Source organism: Orycteropus afer, unplaced genomic scaffold (genome assembly GCF_000298275.1).
Source record: "Orycteropus afer afer isolate SDZICR_OR568_19922 unplaced genomic scaffold, OryAfe1.0 scaffold00068, whole genome shotgun sequence".
Lineage (NCBI taxonomy): Eukaryota > Metazoa > Chordata > Mammalia > Tubulidentata > Orycteropodidae > Orycteropus > Orycteropus afer.
The window spans coordinates 10726997-10745615 of record NW_006921655.1 but is presented as its reverse complement, the minus strand read 5'-3'; the positions used below and the strand labels follow the sequence as shown (position 1 = coordinate 10745615).

The 18619-nt window shown below is 38.8% G+C and overlaps 1 protein-coding gene across 1 annotated transcript in view; it reads left to right on the top strand.

The window, feature by feature from the left end:
* Positions 1 to 7381: 7381 nt before the first annotated feature.
* FMN1 (formin 1) overlaps positions 7382 to 18619 on the top strand; it is a 586562-nt gene continuing 575324 nt past the window's right edge. Inside the window, exon 1 of the mRNA XM_007940485.1 lies at positions 7382 to 9227. Coding sequence (XP_007938676.1) covers positions 7382 to 9227 — 1846 coding nt within the window. The remainder of the gene's footprint in view (positions 9228 to 18619) is intronic.

Here is an 18619-nt window from a genome sequence, read left to right as displayed (position 1 = left end):
GTCGACGAAAGAGGGGGAGGCCTTCAAGGAGATGGATTGATATGGTGGCTGAAATAATGGGCTCAAATATAACAGGGATTGTGGGGCTGCTGTGGGATCGGTCAGTGTTTTGTTCTGCTGTGCATGGGGTCACTATGAGTCAGAAATGACTCGACGGCACTTAACAACAACAACGACAGTATTCCTTGTTTTACTCAAATGATTGCCTCTTGGGCTATGTGCAAGTTCTGCATGAGCACAATTAAGTTCTCTGGAAATTCCATTCTTCAAAATATTATCCATAATTTGTTATGATCTAAGTAGTTGAATGCCTTTGCATAGTCGATAAAAGACAGGTGAACATCTGTCTTGTATTCCCTGCTTTCAGCCAAGATCCATCTGATATCAGCAGTGATATCCCTCATTCCATGTCTTCTGAATCAGCTTGAATTTCTGGCAGTTCTCTGTTGAGAAACTGCTGTGACTGTTTTTGAAATATCTTCAACAAAATTTTACTTGTGTGTGATATTAATGATATTGTTCAATTATTTTTGCATTCTATTGGGTCACCTTTCTTTGGAATGGGCACGAATATAGTTCTCTTCCAGTTGGTTGGCCAGGTAGCTGTCTTCCAAATTTCTTGGTGTGGATGAATAAGTTTCCACTGTTGCATCCATTTGTTGAAATCTTTCATTTGGTATTCTGTCAATTTCTGGAAACTTGTTTTTTGTCAGTGCCTTCAGTGAAGCTTGGACTTCTTCCCTCAATACTATCAATTCTTGATCATATTCTACCTTCTGAAATGGTTGAACTTCAACAAATTCTTATTGGTACAGTGACTCTGTGTAGTCCTTCCATCTTCTTTTATGTCATTTATTGGGAGCTCTGGTGGTGTAGTGCCTAAGGCATTTGACTGCTAACCAGAAGGCTGGTGGTTCGTACACACCAGCCACTCCTTGGAAGGAAGGTTGGGCAATCTACTTCTGTGGTGGTACTGCCTCAGAAACCCAAGGAGGGATTTCTATGAGTCGGATCCAATTCGACAGCAGTGAATTTGGTTTGGTTTGGTTTACATCATTTATTATTTTGCCTGCAAAATCCTTCAGTATTGCAACTCAAAGCTGGAATTTTTTCTTCAGTTATTTCAACTTGAGAAATGCCAAGTGTGTTCTTCCCTTTTGGTTGTCTAACTCCAGGTCTTGGCATATTTCATTATAATACTTTGTTTTTTTGATCATTCCTTTGAAACTTTCTGTTCAGAACTTTTATTTCATCATTTCTTCCATTTGCTGTTGTTACTTTACATTCAAGAGCAAGTTTTAGAGTCTCTTCTGACATCCATTTTGGTCTTTTCTTTCTTTCCTATCTTTTTAATGACCTTTTGCTTTCTTCATGTGTCATGTCCTTGATATCATCCACAACTCATATAGTCTTTGGTCATTGGTGTTCAATGCATTAAATCTATTCATGAGATGGTCTCTAAATTCAGGAGGGATAGCCTCTATAATATTCACTGAGATTCTTGAATCTCTAAGTTTATGTCTTTTGCCAAATTTCAGAAGTGTTTAACCATTATTTTTTCAGTACTTTTCCTTTTTCTTCTCTTTGTTAGTCTCAGATACCATAAATATTAATCCTTTCATTTTTGTCTTACAAGTCCTAGAAAATCTGTTTTCTTATTTCTTCCAATTTTTTTGTCTTTGTTGTTCATATCAGGTAACTTCTATTTTACTGTCTTCAGATTTATTGACTCTGGCCTCTGCATCACCATTCTTCTATTGTGCCCATCCAACTAGTTTTTTTTTTTTTTTTCCATGACTAGATTTTTCAGCTCTAAAATTTCCATTTGATTCTTCTTTTTTATTTTGGGAAGTTTATATGTAACAAAACGTTTTCTATTTCAGTATTTTTAATATATACTCTTCAGTGATATTAATTACATTTATCATGTTGTGCAATCATCACCACTATGTCTTACCAATTTTTTTCTATTACTCTTAACAGCTGTTCAGTGCTTCCTAGGCAATATCTTCCTCTTTCCTCTTTCCTCTATTCCTGGTAATTTTGGTTTTTATATATTTTCCAGGATCCCTGGAGGCACAGTGGTTAAACTCTAGGCTGCTGATAGAAAAGTTTGAACCTACCAGCTGCTCTGTGAGAGAAAGATATGACAGTCTGCTTCTGTGAAGATTTATAGCCATGGATACACTATGGGGTGGTTCTACTCTATCCTTTAGAATCTCTATGAGTGAGAATTGACTTGATAGCAGTGGGTTATAAACTTGCCTCTTCTTGATATTTCATATAAGTAGGATCACACAATACTTTTCCTTTACTGACTGACTCATTTCATTCAGTATAATGTTTTTAAGGTTTGTCCTTATAGCATATATCAGGACTTCATTATTATTTCTGATTTCTTTGCTGATACTTTCTATCTTTCCACTCATTTCAAGAATCTTTACCCCCTTCTTGGAGCTTTTTCATTATAGCTGCTTTAAGTCCTGGTTAGATAATTCCAATATCTGTATCATTTCAAAATTAACATCTTTTCATTGATTTTCCCATATAAGTTGAGATTTTACTGTTTCTTTGTATGCCAAGTAACTTTGGATTACGTCTTGGGTATTTTGAATACAGGTAGTCCCCAAATTACAATGAGGTTCGTTTCTGACAACTCTATCATAAGTTGGTTCTAACTTAAGTCAAATACCTCATTAAAAAAAAAATATTGCCTTTAGTACCAGTATCTTTATAAATGTGGTAGCATTTTGAACAGTACATCATAAAATTGAACATATGCATGTGCAAATCATAAAATGATAACATCAGCAAATTACATACTGCAACATACTACTAATGATAAAATGTACAAAAATATGGATGGTTGTATGTGCAGTTTATTGTAACCTGTATGTATCCTAAGTAAGTTACTACCTGTATTATAAGACTGGATATTGTTTAAATTCTAAGGAAAATGTTGATTTATTTTTAGCAGGCAGGTATTTTGGTTCAGACCACAAGTTCCAATGAGTTTTCTTTTGCTTGTAATTTTAATGTCAGTTACGTTTTCAAAGACTTTGAAATGCTCTTTGGATCTGTACCATGTATGTAACATTCAGTGACCAGCCTGGAATTGGGAAATGGTCTCTCTTATTTTTGTTTTCAAACTAAATAGAATCCTTTATATTCTGTTTAGGACCAGACCCACACATGCATAACTAGGGGGTGAACCCAGGTGTTCTTAAAATCTGTACAGGGTCACTTTATAAGCTCCTCCTTCTCTGAAATCTCCTCTATACTTTTGAGATTCCTGGAGCTCTGCTTTTCAGTCTTCCAGCCAGAAAGCTGGAACTTTCTTTATCTTGTTCTGCTGCATACTTGCAATTATATCCAGGGCCAAGCAATGGGAGAACAGAAAGAGACAAAAAGCAATGAAGATTTGCTCACACCCTCTTGAGGCACTCCTCAGAAGGAAGATGGGGCAATCTACTTCCGTAGTGATACTGCCACGAAAACCCAAGGAGGGGTTGCTGAGTCTGGTCCGACTCAATGGCACATAACAGCAACAACAACTTGAGAGTACATCTCCTCTGATAAAAGAGGAATGTTCTCCAGCTTCAGAGTTTTAGTTGCCTACAGGCTCCCATTGCCACTGATGTTACTGACAGGAGACTTTTTTTTGTTTTGTTTTTTCTTTTTTCACTTCTGTTCATGAGCTAGAGGGCTTCTCCCGGAGCATTCTTCATGCTAATGCTCACTTCATGTTTCGAACTAGTTTGAGTCCAGGCTGGAGGGATACTGGAAGAGAAAATAGGTAAATTATTCTGCTTTATAGTTGAGTGATACTTCAAATCATGTTCTTTCTCATCAATCTACTTGCTACCATTTACTTTTCAGAGCACTCAAATAGCTGCTCCATGCATTCTATAGCTATGGTCAAAAGGAGAGATGGGATAGGGTGTGATTACATAATCTTAACTGCAACTGGAACTCTGTTATATTGTATGATTACTTCTAAATGTGTAAACCTAGTCTAGATCTCTTCCTGAGCTCTAGCCTCTTGCATCTAACAGTCTACTCAATATGTCTCCTTGAATGTTTCACTGATACCTCAAATTCAAGGTATCCAAAACTGAATTCATAGTCTTACATTTCTTACCTTGTAAATAGCACTATAATCTGTCCTCAACTAAAATGAGAAACCTAGAAATAAACTCTTCTCTCTCACACATATCCAATCAATTCTTTCTTCCTAAATCAATTGCCACTTCTCCATCTACATTATCACTTAGTTCAGCCTATAAACACTTCTTTCTGGTCCTTCTGGGTGGTTTATACCTCAAGACTCATCCCCCACTTATCTATTCTTCACTTTGCTTCTTGAGTAATCTTTCTGTCATACAAATCTAATTAAGCAACATTCCTTGCTTAGGATTCTTCAGTGACTACCCATGGCTTCTGGAGTATTCAAACTCCTTAGCCTATGTCCAATATATAATCTCTTGCTACACCTCTGGTTCTCAGTTTCTGGGCTGAAAAGTCAATAATGTGAAGTGGTTTGTTCTTAATAGTAGCTTTATGCATTGCATAGTGTCTTCATTCTTATAAAATAGAATGTTATAATTTCCTAAGCATTGGCTTTAGTTTCTCAACCATAACTAATATACAGAGTACTAATCATGACATTTTCTCCTTTTAAGCAACCAACAATTAAAAATATCAGGAGGGAAAAATTGCTTAGCCCTGTAATAGAGCACTAGAGGTCTGGCATAATCATCTCTCACAATGGATATAGCCTTCATATGAAACTCCTCTTCCCTTAATTTCTGAACTAAAGTCTTATTTGGGTTGCATTTGACAGGCACAGACAGTTTTCACTTCCAGAAACAATGAATTTCTAGTGCTCTTATCCTAGATGATATTGTTTATAAGACAATTTTAGGGAGCAGCACTTTATCTGGTCGTATGTGCTGACACTATCCAATAAGTGCTAAAAATAGCACAATGAAAGGCAATGTTGAGAAATTATGTGAGTAACACCAAGTAATAAAAGGAAACTCTTCTATTAAAATTTCCTTGAAAACATAATGAAAAGCCAGTTAGATGAGGAGTAAATCTATGAAACAATAAAATGAGACAGATCTAGGTTTGGAACTTGCTCCTTCCAAACCATATGACCTTAGATCAGTTCCTCGAGCTCCCTGAATTTAATTTTCATCATCTGTAAAAGCAATATTTGCTAATGAAATGAGATAACAGAATGCATATAGACATATGTGCTCAATATATAAGAATTTCTTCTCTAAGGGAATCAGGCTTTTAGAATAAGCATTCATGGTGTGAATTTTATGCAGAACACTAAAACTTTGACCAGATTGTGAAAAATTTTAACTCTTCTCACTTCCCACATTACACACTCTCCTAATCCAGGGAATCTGAGGAGGCAAGAAGACCTAGAGGAGAATGATCCTTGAAGACAGAGAAGAACATCTCCTACCTTTATGTACCTCAGGATAATACTTCTGCTGCTCCTCTTTGGCTTTCTTAAAAGAAATATGACTAGGTGAATGAGAATACAAAACAAACACATTGCCATTGAGTCGGACCCAACTCATTGCGACCCCTCCTTGGGTTTCTGAGGTGGTATCATTATGGAAGTAGATTGCCCAAACTTCCTTCCAAGGAGTGGCTGGTGGGTTTGAACCACCAGCCTTCTGGTTAGCAGTCAAATGCCTTAGCCACTAGAGCTCCTGTGAATGAGAATAGCTGCTAAAAAATGTGAAAGAGGCGAACACTCTGCTGGCTTCCCATCTTTTGTGCTTTTTCCTTAATGCCCTTCTAACTCTTTTTGTGGGTACTCTGAGTCCTCCAAGAATTTCTAGGTTGACTTGATGTCTCCATTTTTTACCTTCATTTTATCACTATTAGTTTCATCTGCCTTTTTCAAGGAGTGTCTACTACAAAATTCTCTCCTCATTTTCTCTTCCTCCTCTCAAAAAATTGTACTCTTATGTAGCTTTCTCCTGTTTAGAAAGACCTGAGGAAAAAAATTCACCAAAGATATCCATGATTAATAAATGGTTAATATGTTACCCTTCCTAGGAGGTTTTCTTTTAAGGAAGGTAGGCTTGAAGACTGGGCAATACCTTAATTTAAAAATAAAAAAATAACTATTTTAAAATATAGAATTCTATGTCCCATGTTTTTGTGAGGGGATGTTAATATTTGAGGCCATGGAAGACTTTCCTAACATCCCTCAGATCACATGAGGGAGCAGCCACTTCACTGCTTATGTGTCATTTCAGCCAGTACTGTGGTGAAGTCATTGGAAAGCCACACAGGGCTAGCAGGGGCTTGGAGATTTTTGCTTTTCTTGTGTCATTCCATTTGCCATGACAGACAAGAAGTAGAAACAAACAGTCAAAAACCTTGATTAAGACTCCTAAGGAGTTAGTTATTTAGGACCTTTCTAGTGTTCACTTTTAGCTCTTTTAGCAAAATATCTGAGTTGTGTTCAAAAGGGATTCCAAGTTTTTAGCCTGATGCTTTTGCCCTCACATTGTGCTTTAATTAAATAGATAGCTCATATCAAGTGTTAAACTAATTGTCATCAAGTAAATTCCAGCTCATGACAACCCCAGAGTAGAAATGTGTTCCATAGGGTTTTCAGTGGCTGATTTTTTCAGAAGTAAAAGCCAGGCCTTCTTTCTGAGACACCTCTGAGTGACTTGTACCACCAACCTTTTGGTTAGCAGCTGAGTGTGTCAACCATTTGCACCACCCTGGGCCTCCTATCAGGTGTTAGAAGGTACTTTTTAGAGAGTAAAAGGCTTGACTCATGTTTGCAAAATAATATTCTAAACATGAGTTATTAAAATGGCTATGTTTTCTAAGGATCTGAAAAGCCCCCTTTCTTCAGGAGTTGTGGGAGGTATGACGACTGTATTTTATAGAAAAATAAACAAAAGCCTGGAGACATTGAGATCTGCACCAGGATATACAGTGAATCCCCATGTGGGCAAAGTAAATTTTTGTATTAGGGTTAAAATTAGAGCACTTCCCCTTCTTTCAGCTGAGGAAAGTTCTGCTAGTTAAGGCTGGGTTGAGAGTGGGGAAGATGTTAAAATAAGCCTCTTGGCCAATGCCTTAAGGTGGTTGAGGTCATCCAAAGAGGAAGGATAAATCATGGTTTTGCTTTGATTTGTTCTGGTGTGTGATATTGTGCACTCTGTTAGACAAGCTGCTTTCTTCCCCTGTTCCTCTAACAGGCAGTCTCATTGCTGGAAATGACTGTCAGCTGTTTTCCTTGTGTACCCATCATCACATGGCCCACAACCGGAGCCTGGGAAGCCTGACCACAGACCGACATCTCCAAGGCATGAATAATTAGGTAGGCATAATGGAAGGCACTCACTGCACCCTCCAATTGCATAAGCCCATTACAGAACTCTGCTACATCAGCTTCTGTCTTCCAAGGGGAGAAGTCAGAGGATTTTCATACAAGGGCACTGTAACTATAGACAAATCCAATAAAGGCTTTCATAACTGCTACCAAGTCAGGGAGGGGTCAGACATCATCAGCCTCAGCCAGCAGCCCAACGAACATCCAGGCGACATATTTTTCAAGCAAACACCCACAAAAGACATTCTAACTGAGCTGTACAAACTCACAGCGGAGAGGGAGCGACTGCTGGCCAACCTGCTGAGTTCAGACTACATCCTCGGGATTACGATGGGCAACCAAGAGGGGAAACTGCCCGAACTGTCCGTGAGCCTGGCACCCGATGACGACTGTTTCCAGAGTGCTGGAGACTGGCGGGGGGAGCCCCCGTTGGGATCTCTCAATAAGAGGAGCACCCATGGGAACAAAAAGCCCCGGAGATTCGGCGGGAGGAGAGAGAGCTTTCAGACACTTCCACAGAAAAGGATAAGAAGAAAAGGACATGGAAGCCAGGAATCAGCTGCTCAGATGGGGAAGGACCGGATCTATTCCAGTAACTCATTTTCTCCTTCTCAAACAAGGCCTAATCTCTTAGAGGAAAGAGGGAACCTACTCCCAAATAGGGCACTTACTGCATCCCTGCAGAGGAAAGAGAGCTGCCCCCCAGAGATTCCCAGGACACTGGATGCAGACCCCGGCTTTGGGAGCTTTGGGGTGGCTTCTGAGAATACTGGGTTTGGGAGAGTGGTGCCTCCTGACCACAGCTCCACTGAGGCCAAGGCAGGCCATGATGGTGTTCAGGGGATGCAGAGGAGGCAAACAGGTTTGTCTGAAAGCCACAAAGACCCTGAGAAGCATCCCAAGGCAGAGAGTGGCCGGAGGGAGAAGTCAGCTGAGCAGTCTTGCAGGAAGAAACCTGTTTCTAAAGTGGTGGCCAAAGTCCAGAATCTGTCTGCTCAGGTGCAAAGAGTAGTTCAGATGCATCCTGAGGGTGAAGAAAGGATTGCCATTTGTCCAGAAGCCCAAGCTGAGTTTGTATTGAAAGCTGACTTGCTCACCCTCCCAGGAGCTGAGGCTCAGGTTCAGTGTCCTCAGTGGAGCAAAAGGCAGCAAGGGGACCAGTCACTGGTTAGATTAAGAGCCTCCACTTTTAGTTCATCAGCCAGTGCTGAGGGGGCTGTAAACAAGATCCTTCTGAAGGTGATAGAGAGTGAGAAGTTAGATGAAGCCACTGAAGGGAAAAGACTAGGCTTCCCCCTTAGCACGAAAGCCACCCATACCCTCCCAGAAACCAGAAACAAGAGGAAAACTGGATTGCCTCTGGGTGGCCACAAAACCTTGTTTCTGGGTCTGCCCCACAGCGTAGACCCTGACTCCTCAGAACCCAGAGGTGATGAGAAGAGGCCATCTCCTCCAGCACTGCCAGCTCTCGGCATAGTATTTAATAATTCATCCCCTCAGTCCCAGTCCGGCACACACAAACGGATGCCACCTGTTTCCTCTCCTCTGTCTCCAAGGCTGCCCAGCCCTCAGCAACATCATAGGATCCTCCGGCTCCCTTCACTGCTTGGTGAGAGGGAAGCTGCTCTTAATGACTTACCTGCTAGGAAGAGTGGTGTCATCTCTGGGTCCCCCTCTGCTGACACCTTGGAGCCACCATCCTCTGCAAAGTTCACGGAGACCAAAGGAGCCAGCCCAGCCTCCCTCAGAGCAGGCCAACCTTGGTTGGTTCCTGGGGAACCTTTGGAAAAGAGCTTGGGGCCAGGGAAGACCACAGCTCAGCTTCAGCACCAGTCACCTTCAGGTTAGTTCCTGTGTAAAATGTTTTAAATCTGTTCCTGGGTAATTAAAAGACTATCAGTCTGCTTATGCTATTCAGAGATTGGCTAATAAACAATGAACCCAAATCTCTAGGCCTCTTAGTCAATTCGGCTTGTAGCAAGAAAAGTGGAAATGGTAGAGGGGAGTATGGAGATGTAAAGATGATGCTGACTTAGGGGACAGAGAGTATAGTTGTTTCCAGAAAAAATACCTTTAAATGTCTCTCTCTCTCTTTTTTTTTTTTTTTTTTGTTACACTCTAAAGCTGCCTCCTTGGTTACTTAATAAAGGACTCTCGAAGAAAACATGAACAGGCAGAGAGAAGTAGCCACTTGTCTCTGCCTTTGGTGCTAACACTGGGTAATTGGCTCCTTGACCTAAATTTTTCTGCTGTTCATGCTGCTGGTTCTTGGGTTTGTTGGGATACTCTGAGAAGAGGAGCAAAAGCAAAGCACACTGTATCTTTGCCCACTTGTGTAATTGAAAGGTTTTCTGTTTTTGATAATTACCCCTGTAAGCTCCATTATTTTATGGCAAAAAACATTTTTTTTTTCCTTTTACCAGAACATAGATGAATTCAGTGAAAATTTTGGTTCACATTTTTTTTTTAAACTCTAAGTTTTTAATTCCTAAAACAATCATGATATAACTGTTTGTTGGAAAGTTATATTTTCTTTATGGGCTACTCCTGTTGCTGATATAGCACAGTTTCTTACTTAAAAGATGCTGCAGAAGTAATCTGGGCTGTGTTCTTAATGTGATTGAAAACTTTGCAGGAAAATAATTTTGGAGGTTCAACAAGTAGCCTAAAGACCAAAAAAGACAATATATAGTGTCAGTCCTGTATTCATTACCTGTTCCAAGCCAATGTGGTAAAATGTTCAGGATTTTGTATGCCACTGTGTAGGCAATATGTTCTTTTTCAGTAATCCTTTAACGGTATGTGGTCAGTGCTTTGTCTCGGAAATAGATTGTAATATGCTCTATGGAATCTCTGGGGCTTTTTGTTCCCATGGGTGCTCCTCTTATTGAGAGATCCCAACTATGCTATATGGTCTGTTAAAGGTTAGAGAAAACATCATGCCTATGTTTTGAGATTAAATTATCTATCTAGGAAAGGAATTTCAAAAGCTGTCTGCATTTTCAACTCTTGTCATTTTATGAGCTTCTATAGATCATTGATCAAGGGAGTGTTGCCTTACAAATGTCATAAATGTTTTTCATCTTCCTTTTGCAATTTATTTTAATTTGGTAAGACTTGCTACCTTCAATACATAACCAGTAAAGTCATAGTATTGTGAATTTTATATAGTATATCACAGACCCTGCTGATGAAAATTCTTTTTCTCTATGAACATTAAAGCCTTGGGATTACTTGGCAAAGAAGGTCTCCAGAATTATTAAGTGACAGACTTCTGCAAACATGGACATGGAATAGCCCATGTCTTAACTCCAGAGGGTTCTTTTTAGAAATCATACCAAATTCTAGGATTGTATGAGCCCCTCATCCTGAAACTGTGCCTTAAATACATTGATCTTTAATAAACCTTTTATTTTCTGACTTAGGGTAATCTTATTATTTTGTTCTTCTTTTTCTATATTAGAAAAATATATAAAAAGCTCCATTGTATCTGGGTCAAGACATGTACCCAGAGAATATTCAGCTTCTCTTGGTGGCTGACCATGAGCCCACTGAGGGATAAGTTCAACAGATGATCTCCCTTTCCCTTGGCTTCTCCATACAATTACCCATAACCATTCCGTTTAGTTTGGCATATGCCCTTCACATAGACCTTTGGTGATACTTTCAGGAGCTGGTCATAAGAATCATAGGGATGCCTTGCCACGGAGACCTCGCTTGCTTCTAACTTTATAAAAGCAGTAGTTGGAAGGAGAAGGAGAGTAGGAGTGGGAGAGGCCTACTTTCCTGGCATGGATAACTTCTCCTACACAGAGACTTTCTACCAGGAGTTCTCTCTTATTGGCCCTTCTTTGAGAGCCATGAGCAAAGGAGTTCTCCAGGTAGGATCTTTGATTTATATCCAAATATCTGTGGCTGATGGGTTGGAACTGTCAAATTTTTGGTAGCAGCTGAATGCCTTAACCACTGCACCACCAGAGCTCCTTTGTTTAGAGAGAAATAGGATTAAAAATTGCAGATGCTATATTATTATTGTAAGTGCTGTTGTGAGTCAGCTCTGACTCATAGCGACTCCATGACAACGGAACAAAACACTGCCCAGTCCTGTGCCATCCTCACAATCCTTGCTATACTTGAGCCCATCATTGTAGCCACTGTGTCAATCCATCTTGTTGAGGGTCTTCCCCTTTTTCACTGACCCTCTTCTTTCCCAAGCATAATATCCTTCTCCGGGGAACAGTCCCTTTTGACAACATGACCAAAGTAGGCAAGATAAACTCTGGCCATTCTCTCTTCTAGCATTCTGGCTGCAGTTCCTCCAGGACAGATTTGTTCATTCTTCTGGCATACCATGGTATTTTCAGTATTCTTCACCAACACCATAATTCAAAGACATCAGCTCTTCGGTCTTCCTTATTATACCACATTATTTCCATATAAAACAAATATGGAAATTAACCATTGCACCACCAGGGCTCCTTCTGTAGCCTTGAGTCCCTTTTGTATTCTGGATCCTTTGACTTTCTGCAGATGGTGGTGGGTTCTGCAGGGAGAATTTTCCTGATTCTAATTGTTTTGGTCTTTCACTTAATTTCTCCTCCCACCAACCCCAGAAGAGGCCTCAGAAAGCCCCCAGAAGTTCAGATGGAGGGATATAATTCATTTGTCATTACTGCACCCTGGCCTTTTATTTGAATCCATCTCCGGCCTGCTCCCATGTTAGCTATTAACCAGATCAAGTTTATGGTCTGTAGACATTTATATCCTGTGGAAATAACATCTAGGTATTTTATTGAAGTGATGTGATTAAGATTATCAAAAGGTCTCATTAACTACTCAAGTAAGAGATTAAGTCTGGCAAAAGTAATCAGATCCCTTTCCAGTTGGAGGACTCTTTAGTGTTATAGGCAAATAGTAATTCCCAGGAAAGAGTGAAATCCACTTTTCCTTCTCACGGGACCTTGCAGTAAAAGCCAACATTACCATCTACACAAGAAAGAAATAGGATAGAGGTATCAAAGAGGCTTTCGACCCATGCACAATTGGCTTTGTAATTTGTCCAACTCTTCATTTTAAGGCCCATGCACAGGAATGCCTTGTCTGGGGGTGATATGATCAAACAGATTGCATATTAGCAGTAAATGGCAGCCAGGTTGTCCTCTCAAGGAACGATTCCCCCACCCCCAAACCTTGGAATTGATTTTATAATATTTCATTATGATGATAAGCCTGCTGCAGAAGGTTCCCAAGACTTTGAATTGACTTGATGACAGTAGATTTGGTTTTGGTTTTTGGGAGTTGTGCTTACTTGCAAGGCAGTTTTTGTGGGGCTTAGTGCTGGAATTGCTTTCCTTTTTACTGGCTTTCATTTACCTTTGATATGAATAGATCCTTCTAGTGCCAAAGGAATCACATGGAACTTGGACCATTTTACTCAGGAAAATGCCCAGTGCTTTAGATTGCTCTTGAACAATCTCATGATCGTGTTCCTTTGATTGAAGTCACTGAAAGGGGAATGGAAGCATTTGCCCCAGGCATAGTTCTTGTAAGTCATTTGATCAATTCTTGTGCTCATCAAAATATGTAATTAATGTCAACTGACTAAGGATTGATAAAGCATACTTGTAATATATTTTATTATATCTAGTACTACAATGAAAGCTTTGATTTCTCTCTGGACATACATCATGAAGAATAGATATAAATTCTTTCCATATTAATGTGGATATTTGATGCAATTCTAGTAAAATTTAAAGGAACTTCACAGCATTAAGAGATATATGTAGTAGTTAAAGATTATTACAGAAAGCGTATAGTACAAAGAAAATTATCTGTAGTTAGTGTTTAGAGATAAACCAAACCAAAACAAAACCACTGTTATCAAGTGGATTCCAGCTCATAGTGAACCTATAAAACAGAGTAGAACTGCGCCATAGGGTTTCCAAGACTGTAAATTTTTACAAACGCAGACTGCCTCATCTGTCTCCTATAGAGTGGCTGGTGAGTTGGAACCACTGACCTTTTGGCTAGCTGCTGAATGCCTTAACCACTGTGCCACCAGAGCTCCTTGTTTTAGAGATAAAATAGGTTTTAAAATTGCTTATACCATATTTTACCTATATTAAACAAATATAGGAATTAAATTGATAGGAAATGCATTGCTATATACTCTTAAGAAAGTAATAGGATTATAATAGAAAAGATAAACATTTAGCAATCCAGCTTTGGTGGGTGTAGTGGGCGAAGCATTTGGCTGCTAACTGGGTCAGTGGTTTGAACCCACCAGCCACTCCATGGAAGAAAGAAGAGGCAGTCTGTTTTTGTAAAGATTTACACCATGGGAAACCCAATAGGAGGTCATTATAAGTCAGAATCTACTTGATGGCAGTGAGTGAGTGAGCTTACATTAATATGAACACCAGTAATAATGTATGCACCAGAGTAGTGACATTCTTGTAGTAACAAAAACATCTGGAAACAATTTGAATGTCTGTCAGGAAAGAAATGGTTAAATAAGTTATTGTGCATTTGCTTTGTAATATTATGAGGTTATAGTATTGAACTAGATTTGTATCTAGCAATTTGCAAAATAGTATATAGAATGCTCTTAGCTTTTTAAAAAGCAAGTATTCCCCTACTTATATGCGTGTATACGTGTTTGGAATGGAGTTGAATATCATGGAGAAAAGTATGGAAAAAGACCTGTCGGTGGTTGTTCACATTCCTTGTTCAGATCAAAGCAGGGTAGGGTGGGGAGGGAGGTAAATGGCAAGGAGGCAAATGCAGTGGGGAGGAGCACTAACTTTTTCTTTACATATTTTTGCATTGCTTCCCTGGTTGTGGTAATTGTGTCATTTTTATAATTTTAAAAGGCTGACTCAACTACTTTTTTTTTTTTTTTAAGAAAAAATACACCTCCTAGAGGTGTGTGCACACACCCTTATGTGTGTTTTGGAGAGGGTAGGATTATAGCTAAACCACACTATTTTGTATTTTCCTCATGTCCTTTAGTGAGGCAAAGAAGCCCAGTGCTAAAATTGTAGCATTATTACCAAGAGAAATGGAAGTTGCCATAGAACTGTGAAAGCAACTGCCAAGGAGGAGTAGTCAGGACATAGGATTAGATAAAGATAATGTGTAATCCAGAAACCAAGAGAAGAAAGCAACTCAGAAAGACTTCTGAATTGGACAAGGTCCTGACAGTAGACAAACTCCTCTAGGACTAAAGGAGCAAGAGAAGGAAGTGCTCACTGGAACTCAGAATGAGTAGCTTAATGGAGAAGACCACTTGGCAGGAGCAATAGTTGTGGTAGAGGTACCTAGCAGGGAAGAAGTTGGGACAGTAAATGTCTTGACTTCACTTTCCCTTGATCTTCTGTCTGTCAACCCCTTTTGAATGAATGAACTAGGAGGCAGAATGTAATGGAGCAGGTGGTTGCAATTGATAAAGGTCAGCCTCCCAAGGCTAAGAGTAGAGTAAAGAAGTAGAGTAGAGAAGTAAAGAGTGGGTCTGGAGAAACAAAAGGAAGATGAGATGATGCAGATAAATTGAGGGCCGTGAAGACTAAGAAAGGACTGTTGCATTTAGCCCCTTTGAGAGAGCTATTTCAGTTATAAGAATAGGTGGCGAGGAAGTAGAAGTGTTTGTGACTTTTATCCCAGTCCCCCAGTTTATTGCTGAACGGATGTAGAAAGATACAATGGTATTTTAAATGGGAAGCAAAGTAAAGAAGAATGTATGCATATATGTGTGGTGTATGTTTTGTTATTGAACAGTAGTTTTGTTGATAATACATGATTATTACAATATTTCATTTCTTTGAATGGTGACTTTTATATCTCTGAATTTAATTAGATTGAATATCTCTTTTATTATTAAAAGTTCAAACATGCATGAAGTGTAAGAATTCAAAGATCTTATGATACAGTTTTCATTTCATGGATTTGGGGGGGGAAAACTGGTTTTGAAAAGCTCTTTTACTTAATGATGATTGATATCACATTGTGCTTTGTTGCTTTTTGTGAAAAGCACAAATAATTTAAAAATATCTTCCCCAATTATCTTAAATGAAGAAAAGCTAATTAGCATTGAAATAGAAAATAAATTTTCTACCAATGAAAACTTTGTATTTTGAGGTCAGTTTCCATATAAAATAACTGACAAGTATTTCTCCCATTTGAATTTTGTTTTTCAAAAGGGAATGAATATGTTTCAAAGGCAAGGGCCATGGCCAAGATCTGACCTTTCAAAATCCCAAATCAGCTCTATATGGAGAAATTTTTTTCCAGATGAATGTTAAATTGTGCTTTGAGAGTAGCATCTTCTATTTAATATTGTCTTATGGTTTCTTCAGTTGTCTGTTTTCTGGTCTTAGATTCAGAGCATAAAATTTAAAGCAAGGGTGGCAGGCTGTTGTCCTAGGCATACACACCCATGTAACATATTATAAAGAAGTGCAGAAATGGTGGAATTAATGCTGCAATTAATATTAGTAGCCATTGAAAAATCTAAAAGAGAAACAAGTGTTTATAAATATTTATTAAATGTTGAAGAAGAATTTATGGCATACTTGTTCATATAGCTCAGGCATTCTCCCTCATACCATCATTAGTTGGGGCATTAAAAAAATTTTAATTTTTGAGATTGTAATTGAATTACATGCCTTTTATCACTTAATAAAGTCCTGAATATTGAAGGTGTGTGTTTCCTTTTATTCCTCATAGACTCTTCTATGAGGGGAGGCTTTTTGGAGATAGTAGATACTACCTTGAGCTCAACCTCTTCCTTTCTATACTGTTATCAGGTAAATGACTCTGTTATTGCCTATCTCCCTTAATCCACTTTCTGAACACTTAGAAATAGATGGCCAATTCTTTGAAATTATTCCTAAATGGAAATAGAACTATATTTTAATGCACATGTGTGGCTCCTGGGTTGTGATATTAGGCCGTATGATCTCTCTAGAGTTCCTCAGTTTACACTGGCATCCCAGTTTCCTGTCATAATATGTTACAGTTTCTTCATGCTCCTAGTAAGTTCTAGAAGTTTTTTCACAGTCATGGATTGGTCTGGTACATTGAACTAGATGCTTTTCCTGGGATTCAGAACTTGATAGATAAGAACTTGAAAACAGGTCAGAATTAAGATTCAGACATATATGAGATGTAGAGGAATTTATAGGATCCTTGAAAGATGTTGGGCAATAATGAGGATCATTGGACAAATGAAGAAGTACTATAAAAGAAGAACAAGTCTAGGCCAAAATTTCTGTGTACTAACATCACATAATCCGTGCTTTAGGGAGAAGAGACTTTGGCATGAACTGAAGGGAGAACTTGGTCATTAGAAGACTATCAGTTTTGCCGTATAGAAGAAGTACAAACTTTCTTGCTGTCCAGAGGGAGAGAAAAGCCCTGCTTCAGTAGTCTGAAAGAGTTTGGTAGCATAATGACAAGAGTAAAAGAGCAGAAGAATGGCAATAGCAGTGGGCCCCCAGGCACAGAAACCCCAGGCAAAGACAAACACTTGAGTACAGAGATAATATACTATATCTGTGTTTCACTCCCCACTGAGTCTAGCTTAAAACTGGTTCACTCAATAGCTTTTATAAATATAAAATTTTTGTTGTTGTTGAGGTGCTTTCCTATCTGCTCCTGGAGGGATGGTCTGTGGACCCCTGGAAAGCATAATTGAGGAGAAAGATCCTCAATTATGAGAAAAGACTAGACATCGTGGTAAACGAATGAGGGCTTCAGATGTTAGTATTCTGGTTTTATAAATCACGTAACACAGTTTTATTCACAATAAGGTGGCATCAGCCAGATTTCACAATTTTTTCCCTAAAAGATTTTTCTTTAAGCTAGAATTTTGAGTTTGAGTTTATAATTTGGAGAGAGAACCCAGAAATAATCTTGTGACTGATTAAAGCTGTTGGTTTCCATGTTATACAGAGGAAAGCACAGAGGAATTATGGAGGGAGTAAATAATATGTGCAGCTAGAGCCCCAGCTGTATTTGTCCTAGGATTCAGGCATGTCTAGGCTTATTTAGATAATTAGAGAGTTGAGCCTGTCAAAAATCTTTTGCTTGAGAGGTCAGAAGATTGTCACAGGAAAGAGCTCATCCTGAGGAAAACAGGACTTAAGGCACATTAGAGTGTCAGCTTCAGAAGGGAGGGGCACTAAAAATAACAGCATGTACATCTACCATATTTTCTGTTGACTCAGCCTGCATGGACTCATGCTTCTAGGGAGAAGAGGCTGCAATTAAAAAGCAGACTAAAAATTGAAAAAGTAATTTTATTAAAAATTTTTTAAGACATGCTAAGCAAAGTCCGCTTAAAAGAAAGTGGCAAATGGGTAGATGAATTGTCCCTTCCTGATATCCGTTGCTGTGGAAGTATGGTACAATAGGCAGCATGGAAGAATGAACGTAGCAGGACTAGACCAATATTATCTCATCAGTAGGTAGACAGTAGTACCTTGGGCAAGGACATCTGGCTCCGTTGGCCAAGAAGCCCTGGTGATAGTTCCAAAGTGTTAAGAGGCATCTTCAGCATCAGAGCATTTGAGGATAGTGGTGATGGTGGGTAGGATTATATTCAGAGCATGTGAAAATGCTAGCATGATTCTAGAGAAATTGGTGTGTGAGGAAAGGGAAACCTACAATTGTTCCACTGCCATTGAGTTGTTTCTGACTCATAGTGACCCTACAGGACAGAGTAGAACTGCTGTATGGGGTTTCTAAGGCTATAAATCTTTATGTAAGCAGATTGCCACATCTTTCTTCTGTGAAGCAGCTGATAGGTCAAACCACTGACTTTTTGGATAACATCTGAGTGTTTTAACTACTGCATCATGAGGGCTCCTTCTGCAATTTTCAGAGCCTGAGAAGTACTGATTTTGTACCCTGTTAATGAGAATCAAAATAAATTAGCTAACATTATAAACATACAGAATTATAAGATATTAGCTTTACTGTGATTATGGATTAATATTGGCTCATGGGACCAGAAAGGCTTTTAGTCATGTACTTTTTGGTGTTTTAATTCTAGTGATGAAACGATGCTACAAATAATAGTTGTACAACTGTTATTCTATGCACATTTCCTGATTTGTTCTCCATTAAAGTTGCTACATTTTCTTCTATTTTTTTATTTTTATTTTTTATTAGGATTTGGGTGAAGATTTACAGAGTAAATTCACTTTTCATACAGCAGTTCACATATACTTTGTC